Source organism: Coturnix japonica, chromosome 9, assembly GCF_001577835.2.
Source record: "Coturnix japonica isolate 7356 chromosome 9, Coturnix japonica 2.1, whole genome shotgun sequence".
Taxonomy (NCBI): Eukaryota; Metazoa; Chordata; class Aves; order Galliformes; family Phasianidae; genus Coturnix; species Coturnix japonica.
In genome coordinates, this window is record NC_029524.1 from 10856263 (window position 1) to 10869225 (window position 12963).

The window sequence follows — 12963 nt, forward strand, 5'->3', positions numbered from 1 at the left end:
GTCACAGGAGGCAGGAGAAGGTGTCCGGTACTCGTACTGAAGCCCTACACAAATGTGGACATGTGAGACTCAAGGCTGCAAATAAGGCTCTGAATGAAGCATGCATGTGTAACAACAGATGTCCAAAGTAAACAAACAAAACAACTGAAGTATATCAGCTTTTCACTTTAAATACCAAAAAATAGAGAAGGAGCCTCAGAATTTTGTTACCATCCATGTACACATTTATTAAGCCAAAGGAGTTCAGTCATGTCATGGTACATCACTAGAGCACATGAGATCCCTTCTCTTCAACTTGCTAACAACAGTTATTTTAATTACTTTGTTTTTTGCCTTTTGAGCTCAAACAAACGAACTCTTTCCACACTTCCCCATGAAAGGCTCTTTTGTGGCTTTTTCTTTCTCTTATCCTCTCCTTTCAGTACAAAACAAATGTTTCACAGATATGTAAACATAACCACCATGGAAATTAAACTGCTCTAAAAGTTACATTTCTTATGTTACGGACGTTTTGTTAAGATTTATATCCTGTTAGATGTACTTCAGCTCGGTGAATCCTTCAATGAAAGTTATGACCAGAACCTGCACTGTGATAGTGCCTATAGACCCTAGAGAGGGTTAAGGCCCTTCTGTGCAAGGTGCTGCACAAATACTTTGCTGTAATACACTGAGGTCTCTGGCAAAAATGACATTCACTAATGCTACTACAACCCTCTATGCTTCCCTCTGATCAGCGATGGCCCTCTCAAATGACAGGAGATGGAGTGAAACTCCACATGAAGTCTGGAGTTGATGTTCAACTACCATTGAAGAGAAGAGAAATGTTACTATGGGCCAATCCTGATGACTGCAGTCCTGTCAGTAAAGCTTCTCACGCTCACGGGAATGCTCATATGGTTAACAAACTTCTGTGGGAGAGATCTGCCAAACTGAGTCCCTTGACCACTGAGCTCCTTCCTTTGCAAGAAAGCACACAAGAAAAGCAGACTGGTTCCTTTCTCTAGCAATTATTGGTACATTTCTAAGAGAAAAAGGGATATGGTCAGCTGCTTGATTTCAATGTTGTGTTTTGAGTTCTGATCCCCAAATGAAAGAAGCCTCTGCTTCGCTTTGGGCTACTGTGACCAGGCCTGGAAAAGCCTGTTGGACTCTCCCAGTCATCAGGAGGCAGCGGTTTGCCACTACAGCATGGAGGGCCTATATGGTGTGAAGGCTGCATCTTAAGCAGGAATTCTGAAGACTGTGGATGATCAACAGCAGAAATCATTTTGGTACCATTTCAGAGCAATTGATATTTAAATAATGATTTTATCTCAGCATTTGAGGTGAAAATAAAAAGATCACATGAAATAAATAGCAAAGAAACAACGTCCCTGCAAACATAATACATTCCTGCCCACGAAGCATCCTTTGCGAGTTATTGCCCTGTAGGTTATATCAGATGTTTAAATGAACCCTTTAGAGCTACAGTACTCTGAAATGAGGTTAGAAAAATTTAAAAAATGGGAATTGTGTACAATGCTCTCCTTAAAAGAAAATCCCCCCCTGGGGTAGCCTAGGAGTGTGAGGCCTCAATAGACATAGAGCCGGTCTGAAATGGCTGCAGGCATGTGCGTCATGATCTGCATACGCAGCCACCAGTAGTAATCCATGGGGTGGTAGCGAGTGTAGGGGGCCGTGGAGGTGAGCGCGTGGGCAACGCTTTCAATGACGGGTGAGGTGTCTGTCGAGCCGCTGTTGCAGTACGTCTCCATCTTGCTGACCTGCTCATCAAAGTACTTTCTGCCGTAGTCTTTGCGCACGATCTCGGGGAGCTCGTCCCACATTTTATCGGCTATGGCTTTGATTCGCTCGGGGCTGTACAGGTTGGTGGCAGCTATGAAGTTGCCAGGCTCCACGATGCTGACCATCACCCCCTGGGGCTGCATTTCGTACCGCAGGCAGTCAGAGAAGGCTTCCACACCAAACTTGGTGATGCAGTACGGTGACCGGGCGGGACTGCCCATCCGACCCATCATGCTACTGATGTTCACTACACGACCTATGCAGAGGCCAGGAAAAGCACAGCTGAGCTGACACATGTAGAGCAGACACTTGACACACACAACCCACCAGATTTGTGAAAATGCATCTAGTTCAGTCTGCATATCTTTAAGAGCTGCCTGACAGACCTGCTGCTGGTTCTGTCTGAGTACTGCTGTCCCATATAACGGCCTTCAGGCAGGAGAACAAGCCCACTGCAGGGTGCTCCCTTTACATGCGGGCATACACGCATGGTGATGCAGAAAGCACAGAGCTATGGGGAATACAGAAGAGGCTGGACAGAACCTGCACAGTGGGAAATAGGAATGCTCAGCAGCAATCAGGACTGAGCTCAGACAAGAGGAAGAAGCAACAAAGCAAACCTCTGTCACCAAGGCTAAGCTTGGTTATTTGCAAGGCTAAGGCACAATATTCAGGAGCCCAATGGTGCCTTGTACTGCCTGCCTCTCAAAGTGACTGCTCCTGTACCACAACTGGGAAAAACATTCTAAGTCCACTGCTTCGTTTTCTACATGACAGCTGAATTGTGGCTTCAGAAATAGAGCTGGGCATTCTTCCCTCACCAGAAGCCACCCATTTTGGTAGTGGAGAGGACTAGTAGGAGACTGCAGATGCTGCAGCCTAATCAGAGGCTGTACATCACAGCACTATCTATCAGTGCTCTATGCTGAGTTGCACTAAAAAGAGAAGGTTTGACCACAAAAACAGCTATGTTCCCATGATGGAAGAAATGCTTCCTGGATCACATATAGCCCAGGTGTCCAGCAAGACATGGGGCAAAGGAGAGATCCACTTCACAGAATGCCAATCAGGAGGAGATCACTCACCCTTTGACCTCCGGATGAGTGGGAGGAAAGCCTTGGTGGTTCGCACGGTCCCCCACAGGTTCACTTCAGCTACTTCCATGTAGGTGTCCATGCTGGTGAACTCTACCTCCCCAAACGTGGAGATCCCAGCATTGTTAACCAGCCCCCAGAGCCCTAGAAGACAAATCAAACATAAATCTCCTCTATGAGACAAATGAGATCAGCTTAGGAAAAGCTTTGCTAGCAGATCATTGAACCATTTAACAGAGCACTTACAACCTGTAGTGATGAAGCCAGAGAGAAAAGAGCCCAGAGACTTAAAACTTCTGAGCAAATATAACCACTATCGGGATCAGCCAGAAAGTACTGGGGAAAATGTAGCTTGACAGACAGTGGAATGGTTTCAGGAATGCATGAACAACTGGGATTTCCACCATACTGGAGCAAACTTTGCTCATCAGAATGAAAGACAGGTACAGCTGCCCCCTGAACTTGGACATTTATGGTAACATCTACAATAGCATTAATGACAGCCAGCTTCAGGAGAAAACCTTTGAAGAACCTCTCTACTTCCTTTGCCAATCTCTGAACACTGGCCAGGATTTATGCCATAAAGGGAGTCACAGGAAACCTCTGGTCACAAGAACAAAGCACCAATCCCAGGGTCTTGAAACAGCACCCCAATTTCTGCTAATGTTCCCTATAGGAGCTGAGAAAAAGCAGAGTGTTTTGTTTAGTTTTATGGAGATGTCATCTTATGGTGCAAGTGGGAAGCTGCATTCTGGTATGGCACATTTAAACAGATCACCTGCTCCACACTGCTGCTCCTCAAAGCTTTTTGCTCTCCGATGGCAAGTGCAGCTTCTGAGGTATGCCCTGAAAATGCTTTCAGAGCCCAGCTGAGGGAGCTCTTGTCACCCATCTACATATGACCTTACAGCCCACTGAATGCACACACCTTTCTCTGGGTCCTCCAGGCTGCTGTTCACGTGCTCCACTGCTCGGTCCACCTCTTTGCTGTCACAGACATTGAGCTGCACGGTTCTCATTCGGTCACTGTTCATGTTGTCCAGCTCCTTGGAGCCACCCTCTCCCTTATTCTAGAGGGGAAAAAAGAGCTGGTTTGAATTTGGCCAAAGAGTTGAGTACAAGATAAAATACACACTAGCCACCACCACAAGGAAAAGACAGTATGCAGGGCAGACAGCATTATCAGGAAAGTCCTCCAGTTCAAAGAGAAAGGAGATGAACAGGGATGTTCCTGAAGAAGAACACCATTCCCTGAGCCATCTGGCCATCAGCTCTGCCATTGAGTCAGCTGGTACCAACTGCTTTGACCCTGGGAAGCAGGCAGAGCTGGATCTGTCCCAGCAATGTAACTCGCACCCAATACAAGCTCCTGAGATCAAGCTATAATCCACCACCACAACAATGTAAATGTGGTACCACTGCCACTTTTGCCTGCATATGGTGCACAACAAATAGCGTGGCAGTGGTGTGGTATAAAATAGTTGGTGAGTGGCTGCACATGTACACTGCATGTGTTTGTCAGTCACACTGCCTGCTCTGGGAGCAACAGTCCTATAAGAGGGACTGCCTGCCTACTGCTCTCTCCCTTCAGCTGATCTGTACACGCAGCTCCCGCTGCCTGGAGACGTATCTGCTGCCTCCAACAGACTCCTACAGAGTACAATCATCAAATGTCTGGCAACTTGCCTGTTAGTAATTCCCCAGGAGTCTTCTCCAGCATCTTACTCTCTTCTCTCTCCATTAGCTATTTCTCACTCCTGCTTCCCATTTCCATTCCTTTTTTCCTCATCTCAGAGCAATAGACTCCCACAGCTTACACATAGATATCTGCTCATAGTGCAGCCATGTAACTGCAGCCAACTCCTCAGATACCTTTCACATGAGCAAACAACAAGGCTGCCATGTCCTAGGTGTGCTACTTCAGTGGTCTCACAGCCTAGTTTTGCTACGGTGCTACAAGGACACAGACACAGAATATTAATAGGAGTATGTAACTATTCCTGAATTGCTTTCACAATTATGAACTACTGTGTTGGCCATGCCAGGGTATTTTTGTGCAGGATATTGATTACATGGATCTGAAAAAAAACACTGTTTTGAAACATCTCTGTCTTTACTCTAAGAAATGCCCCATGTCCTTTAAAATCATCCCTCACCAGAAGCTCATGAACACGAAGCATGTTCCACAGAATGGTCTGACGATTGCTCCCCTTGCTGAGCTCTCAATCCTTCACGTAGCCCTGCTTACTTTGTTAGCATCAGTACGTAAGCATCAGAGTGTTCTTCACTCCTCAGCTTTAACAAGGCAGAAGCGTAGATGAGGCCACAAGGGTGACCATGTTCTCAGTGCCACCTTATCTTTCAACACACCTTCTGGCTCCTCTTGCTCCTGTGCTTATCTGCCACACTCACATGCAGTACCCCGAAATTCATTAACTTAAGTGCCCAGTCTCTCCAGCATATTCTTCTCTACCCTCTCTTATTTTAAAGAAGACTGTTAATACTGTTTAGTGCTTTTCTTTAAGAGAAGGCATTTACTGCACTCACTTCATACGGAAACACACTGCATATGGAATTGAGCCACTAAAAGTTCCATGCATAGTTTAATGATGTCTGGTTTTATGGTGACTGCAAATAGTTTTGTGCTGTTTGTTGCTCACTCAAACCCACTTTGGTGCAGTCAGAGTGCATGGCAAAGCACTGAATAGTGTACCAATGGCACAGGTGGGAATGCCAAGAGGGAATCAGCAAGCATACAAGTCCCTTAGAATCAGCAGCTATAGCTAAGAGAGAAAGGACAACAGTGAGGCCAATGCGCTTTACCCCCTGTCCCATATCTGCCAGGTCACCTCCCAGAAAAGGAAACTTCAGGGACTGCCATGAGAGCACGAGGTTAACCAGAGAGGAAAACAAGACAGCTGCAGTGTGATTGTACATTGAATCCACTGTCTTTTGACAATGAAGAATCAATATAACTCTCAAATTAACATCTGTTAGAATAGTGAAACTAGTGAAATAGTGCTGTTAGCACAGATGCACCCTTGCACTGCCCAAAGTCATGACTTCAAAAACCCCTCAGATTTCCTTCAGTAAAAAATACAGTCAGGTGCTCAGGATCTGCCCACTCTAGGAAATGCTCCTAACAGAGTCAGCACTGCTCATAGTTCGTATCTGCAAGGAGAGTGCGTACCCCGGGGATATGACAGTGCCCTGAGCTGGAGCGTGTTCCTGATGTGCAGCTGTGCTCTAACAAGTAGTCATGTGAAAATAACACTGAAGTTTCATACTCATTTCCTCTCAGTCAGGGCAAGGTCAAATATATCCAGTTTACAAGCGCAAAACACAATGCTTCTTATTTCCACCTTTATTTCTTTCTAGATCCAAAATAAATACTAGCATTGTTCTGCCCCTAAAATCAGCACCACCAACAATAACACTGTTTTTATAGCATGTGGTTCTGCTCACAGTTTTGCTAATGAAACCTGTGGCATAAACAGAAATCAGCTCAGTGCTTTAGGGTTTAGTTCTACAGGGTTAAGAGCCCGTTGTTTTCCATAATGAATATGATCTGAAGAGCCGCAGTACACCAATTTGTTCACTGTGTCATTTGTGGCATTTTTCTGATGACAGCTGCTGTTACCAGTCTTGCCATTGTCACACAGGCTTTGGAACATGGTATGTGAATCCAGCTAAAAACTCAACAGTCAATTACACAGGGATACAGTAAAGACTTTTGCTGATTCTTGGAGAGGAAACAAACATTGATCAAAAAGTTCTGGCACGCTGCTTCATGTCAGCTTATGCTGAAGTTGTCAAAGATCAAGATTTTTCACTAACATGCTGTAGGGAAAATGCTAAATCGTGGCCCGAAACAGTGATTGAGCACCTGGTGGGAAGGCAGGGCCAATCCAGGGGAGCTCAGCTGCACACAATGCACCTGAGTGACTGGAAGGAGTGGAGCCGTGATCCACCCCTTCCCAGACCTCATTTAAGGGTTGGCAGTGGAAGTGAGGGCACCTCAGTGGAGATTCCTGTTTACTGAAAGTCTTCTAAAGGTAAGCAGTTTTTCTTATTTTGCTTCTGTGTCTAGGCTATTCTATTTGGACTTGTTTGAATTTGCTGCCACCAAGGATTGTACTATTCCATTATTACTGATGCACTTTCCATCACACTACAGCATTATGCATGCATTCAGCAGCACGCATACTGAAGGCACCAAAATGGAAGGGAGGCTTCAGCAACACTTAAACACATACTTGTGTTTTTCTGGCTCAGACTGAGGAAGTGAAATAAGGAAGTAACCCTGTGGTTCTGATATTTTTGGCTGCTGTCAATATACAGGCAGGCTATTATTCTGAAGAGTGGGTCTTTAAGTTTACAGTATTATCTTCACCAATGCTGACTTCTTTCTACAAAAGCATAGTAAAAAAAATCAACTACTAAAACAAACTCTTTTATTCTTTGTCTTCTCAATGTCTTTAGAAAAGTAGTTGTTTATAGCACATATCCTGTTCTGCTGTGAAGCCTGTAGAGGGAGCCAAAGTTATAAAATGAACCCTTGACTCAAAGCTGAGACCACAAGAGTCAGAGCAACCTAAATGTATTTCTCAAACTGTGGTAGAAAGTAATAATTTAAGCAGAATGTTGTGATAATGGCAAGACTAACAACAGAAAGAACTGATAATACCTACAAAAGCACCTGATGAAGACACTTTAAGTAATGTAACTATTTAGGAGACATACACAGGGATAAGTGAACAAAAAAGATTAGGCTCAAAATAACTGATTCACCCCAGGATGTCCTGAGAAGTAAGCTGGGAAATAACTATGCAGCTGAAAAAGAAAGCCTCCTAAGTAGAAGCTAAAACTCACTCTCATTCTTCATGACCAGGTACCTTGGACTGCTCTTGGAGAGTAAACCAAAAATTGCATTGCTGAGTTATGTGTGTCCTGATTCTGCCTTGCATGTACTAGTGAAGCTATTGCTTTCACATTGATTTCAGTGTGTAACTTCAGTGTGTGCTGCAGCATGGTTGTATTCATGAATGAAGAAGAAAATACTCATACCACATGCTATAAAATCACCAGTGGTTTGTTGGATGTCATGACTAATCAAAATAAACTCTGCATAATTATGTATAACCTGAGTGCAGCTCCAAAGGTTCAGACTAAACTAATTCTAAAATCACTTGCAAATAAGCCTGTAAACTCAGATTTGTGGTTTGAGTCAATTGTATTTGAAAAAGACCGGGATGTCTTAATTCAAATAGGACCGTTTCCAAGCCCTGATGAGCTCTTGTTATGGTCTAGGCCAGGTGATGCTCTGTGAAATTCAAACATGCATGTATTTTCCTTTGAGTGATTGGCAACCTTCCTCTTCACTGGCAAAATGTTGTGGAGAGTGGAGATGAAAGACATGATTTACTGTGTGTCTGCTCATATGCCACAGATGAAGAATGAAGCTTTTGGTTTTCCTACCTTTTGCAAGCATCCAGCATAGATAATGAAGCCTTTGGTATGTAGGTGCTTGGCCAAGGCAAATCCAAACCCAGAGTCACAACCTGTTATAAGCACAGCCCTGCTGCCAATCTGCAAAACAGAACAAAACAATGCACTGAAACTGAGTAATCAAAAACAACAATCTGTGTACACTGAACAAATGGTGTCCTTGGCCAGGAGCAACCTGTTCTAGGGATGTTTTCTATGTTCACTGCCAGCTACTGCCACCCAGTGCCTCCTGAAGACAGGAAACTAAGGCTTCATAACAAACATCACTCCAGTGAGGCAGGTTCACTGTCCTCCCAGTACTTTTGGCAACAGGCTTTCAAGGCAAAAAGACCAAATAAACCAGCATTCTCTGGCTGTTTATATCTATTTTGGGAACTGTCTGGTTTATTTTCAGATTTAAAGAGAAGCTTTTCCTTCAGTAGAAACTGTCCCTTTATTTTCAGAGTAGGCAGGAATCCACTCTTCCCTACCTTGCAGCCTGTATGGTGTGGGGAATATAGTTTACCTGAGGAAGATGACGACAGGTTAATATTACTGACTGCTCGTTTATCTTCCCCCTTCCAGTACATAAAATACAGTGCTAGAGGGTTTAAAAATTAAGTAGCATCACAAGGGTTGTATACTTGAAATTGAGATCAGTCAGTGATTAGTCTTTTATTTAAATTACAGGTTTGGAGAATAAGTACATTTATTTCCTTCTCCAAATCCCTTGCCATAACACAAAGAGAGGCAGCAGCTAAATGTTGTGTTAAGAACTGCATCATGTATCAACCATTCCCATTCTAGCAGCACCAGGTGTGCACACAGCAAGGTGCTGCTGTGGGTGGGATTAGGTAATGGCTGTTTGCAACTCATTTCAGCTTATCTCTGTTAAAACTAGAAGCTTGGCTTTTCTTAGGATACAAGAGGACTGATGAGAGTTACACCAGAAGCCTGACAACACAAGGGCCATACAAGAATTCCTTTGAAACTCTGTCCTAGGTGAAATGTGCGTATTCATGTAGTGTTATAGAGCTGAGTTCTATGCCATGTTACAGTGCCAGGTAAAAGGAAAGAGGATGTTATGCACTATCAGTTTTTTTTCCCTGTTAGTGCTTTCAAGGAAAGACCTATTAAAGAAGAGGGTCAGTCTCCAGAGAGAGATGTGAGGGCACACCAATTTATTTACATCACTTTATACAGCTGTACTCTGGAAAGAGTGCTTTATTAAGAACTTGTCATGCAAATTCCCTCCATGTTAAGGTGGAAGATTTCATCTGCTGAGTAAGTTCCAGAAATAGAAAAAAAAACAGCAGTCTGATTGTTTATTGCTATCCTTAGTAGCATGTACCATGTTGCGTCAATGGAATCTCTGTGCTAGGAAAGAATGTGGAGTATGTTGAAGAGGTCTAGCTTAGAGTTGTTCTGGCAAATAGGAAAGAAGAACTTGGTCACCAGACTCCAGAGAGTTTAAAGCTCCAGCTCAGCAGGACTAGATCTTGGAAACTACAATAATACTCACCTGATCAACCTCACTTGCATAAGAGCGGCTGCCACATGAGGACAAGAGAGGGAAACAAAATTTTTGCACGGGTCTGTTAAAGGAAAAACAACAACATGGAACAGTCAAGCATGGAATATCCCATCCATACCTTGATGCTGAAGCATACATATGAGACTGTCATCTGAGAAGACCATCTCATCTACAGTTCTCCTTAGTCTGAGCCTGTTTCCTACAGTAGGTAATGCTTCTTTCTCACAAGGCTCTGATGCTATTTCTATCTGCTGGATCTGTATGGATATAAATGAGAATTCTAAAATAGCTCCTGGTCTGAAGGCACAGAGTTGCCTCTGCCTGCAAAACGGGTAGTACAATGTTTTCAGTTTCAACAGCAACAAACTCTCACATAGAGCTGCACAAAGCAGGGGTAGTGGAAGTTATACATCTGTCTATTGAAAGTATGCTGCTGTGGCATTGTGTCTGATATCCATCCTAATGATGATTTGCTTGGAGTCATCTTGCTGTTTTTTACATACAGCTCCACCTTTCTGTCATCTATAACGCTTCTTCTGCAGCATGTACCCATTAGATCCTCTTAGATCTCATATCCCCTCTTAGCAGCTGTTAAAACAAAGAGATGTTTTCGCACAATGTGTGCCACACAGATCAAAAGCTACTCTACAAAGTATGTTTGACTCTGAGGAATATATAGTGCGTTCAAAAATACAGATCAGAGCAAAGCAACAGTGCCTTCCAGAGGAGTATCTGTTTAGAGAAGCTTTGTTACCGGTAATATCTTATCTTAGGCTTTGCTATCATTCAGCAAAGCTGGGTCTAGAGAACACACCTGACTGACCTTGCCCTCTGACCTTGCCAGCCACCTCTCTGGGCTATATCAGCTTTTTCACAGTTTGCTTTGAGCGCTGTCATGACCTGCTGCCTTCTTGCTTTCCTCCAGATACACTGTATTTCAGCTGCTCTGGTTCCTCTGATAATATCCTTTAGTAGAGCTTCTCTTCCAGGCTGAGTTTGCTTAATAACTCACAATTATCTCTGCTCAGATATCACAGGCACTCCCAGGGTGACCTATGCAACATTGAACTGCAAGCTGCAGACGCTGGCCTCTGAGCTGCATGGTCAGAAAACAAGGCTAAAGAAAGGTTCTAATAGAGCAGAGGCTTTGAACTAGGTGGAAAGAGAGCTGATCTACAGTCATATGATACAACAGACGTCTGCTGCAGGTCAGTATAGGAAATATCTAACAGATCAGCTGTCTTAACTTCACTAGCAGAGTTGTAAAGAGCAGTCTTTGCTCTTTACATCTCTGTCTCAAGAGCCAACCTTGACAGTGTGGTGCCATTATCAACAGCAGCGGAACAATTGACATTGAAGGTGTCAATTCTTGTTTAGCAGACCATTAAGTGGCTTCTCTACAATCAGTGTCACATGCTGTTGTGTGGGAACCCTGTTCTAAAGCTGGTGGAAGTACTCAATTTGCTCTGGGTTTGGACTAGCAGGGTTCATGTCACAAACCAGTATAAAGCTGTTTGTAATGGTTCCTTGCACTGCACCAAAGCCTACTTGCTGATATTCAGGAATGCTCCAAAAGGTTGTGGAATCTCCATCCTTGGAGATATTCAAAAGCATCCTGGACATGGTCCTGGGCAATCTGCTGTAGGTGGCTCTGCTTGAGCAAGGGTGTTGGCCGTGTGGCCTCCAGAGGGCCCTCCAAACATTAGCCCTTCTGGCATTCTGTAAGTAAACTGCCCCACTGAAATCGAGTAAGCCCCGATGTATGCTTTACTCAAGACCCTGTTCTTCTTCTCTACCAAGTTACTTACCTGAAGTTGTTCCCTGGATTCTTGAAAGTCAGGGTTTTTACAGGGAGGTTCAGGAGAGGCCGGGACAGCTTGGTTGCCAACATGCTTCCAATCGACACACTCTATCAACAGCAAACCTGCTCTTCCTTAGTTCTGCAAGGCAAGATAGCGCCTCACCTTTAGTTGCTCAATTATTTTGTAAGCCATGCTGACTCTGTACGTTTTTAAAGACAAAATAAAGTCCAAAGGAGCTCATCTTTCCACTTTGTGGTTCCTCACCCTGAGATAAACGGCCCAACCTTCTGCCACCTCGACATGCCTTTAAATAAAGAAAAGACTACGTGTGGGCTGACGAGCAGGAAGTTGTTTGAAGAAAATGTCCGTTTCTCTTTGTCTAATGCATCTTAAACTGTATTCTCTGACACAACTGAGAATCGAGTTATTTACTTATGGATTTTATTATTTTGAGTAAGATATATGATGTAAAACAGATGCTCAAGACACAGGTGACATTGTGCTCCATGTTCCTGAAGCAAAGCAGCTCATACAGCCACGTGGTTAAAAATGCATTTCCTTGTAATGGAGCAGCTGTGACCTGGGGGAGAACACGGCTCAAGAGTGGGAATTAAGCTCAGAAAGTCTGCTGTGTTCATTTCCTTTCTGTTTAAAACCGATCTGGTGCACTCACCCCATCTTAAAGCCCCGTCTCCTTCACTGCAGCTGAGAAATGCCCTCTGTTAAGCTTTATGTACGTTTCCCTTGAATCCCGAAGTTTTAGGGCCTGCTGGAAACGGGCCTAAACTTGAAAGAGCCATGAAAGAGCTGCTGTTGGCCGCAGCTCAGCAAAGAAAGGTCTAGAAAGCGAGCATTATAGCGCAACTACGTCTCTCCGCTTACAGGAGGCACCGGGTGGCTGCGGGAACCCCCTGAACGCTGCCGGTGTCCCGGTGCCGCCCCTCGGCCGTGCCCAGGCGGTGCCACCGATACCGGGCGGGGGGCGAAACACCCGGCGAGCGGCTGTCACTTGGATGCCAGGGGAGCGAGGGAAGATGTCGGCGGCGCCGCGGCCTGCGGGGCCCGGAGGAGGAGGAGAAGGAAGAGAGAAGGGACGCAGCTCGCCCACCCCTTCCCCGCAGACACACGCGGTTCTCGGCAGCCCGTTCCTTACCTTGCGGCCGGCGGGCGTCCCGGGCGCTGCGTTTGAATGAGGCTGGGCCGCTAACCCGGCTGTGGGGCGCGGTGAGGGGCGGGACGGGGGAAGGGCCGGGGCGGGCGC

The 12963-nt window shown here is 44.9% G+C and overlaps 1 protein-coding gene across 1 annotated transcript; it reads right to left on the minus strand.

The window, feature by feature from the left end:
- Positions 1-201: 201 nt before the first annotated feature.
- Positions 202-12960, minus strand: BDH1 (3-hydroxybutyrate dehydrogenase 1). Its single transcript, XM_015871715.2, has 7 exons — positions 12856-12960; positions 11709-11840; positions 9889-9961; positions 8358-8468; positions 3808-3949; positions 2871-3023; positions 202-2041 (listed from the first exon to the last, which is right to left on the minus strand). The coding sequence occupies exons 2-7, from the start codon at positions 11789-11791 to the stop codon at positions 1572-1574; spliced, it is 1032 nt and encodes a 343-aa protein (XP_015727201.1). The 5' UTR covers positions 11792-11840; positions 12856-12960; the 3' UTR covers positions 202-1571.
- Between the last annotated feature and the right edge of the window lie 3 nt (positions 12961-12963).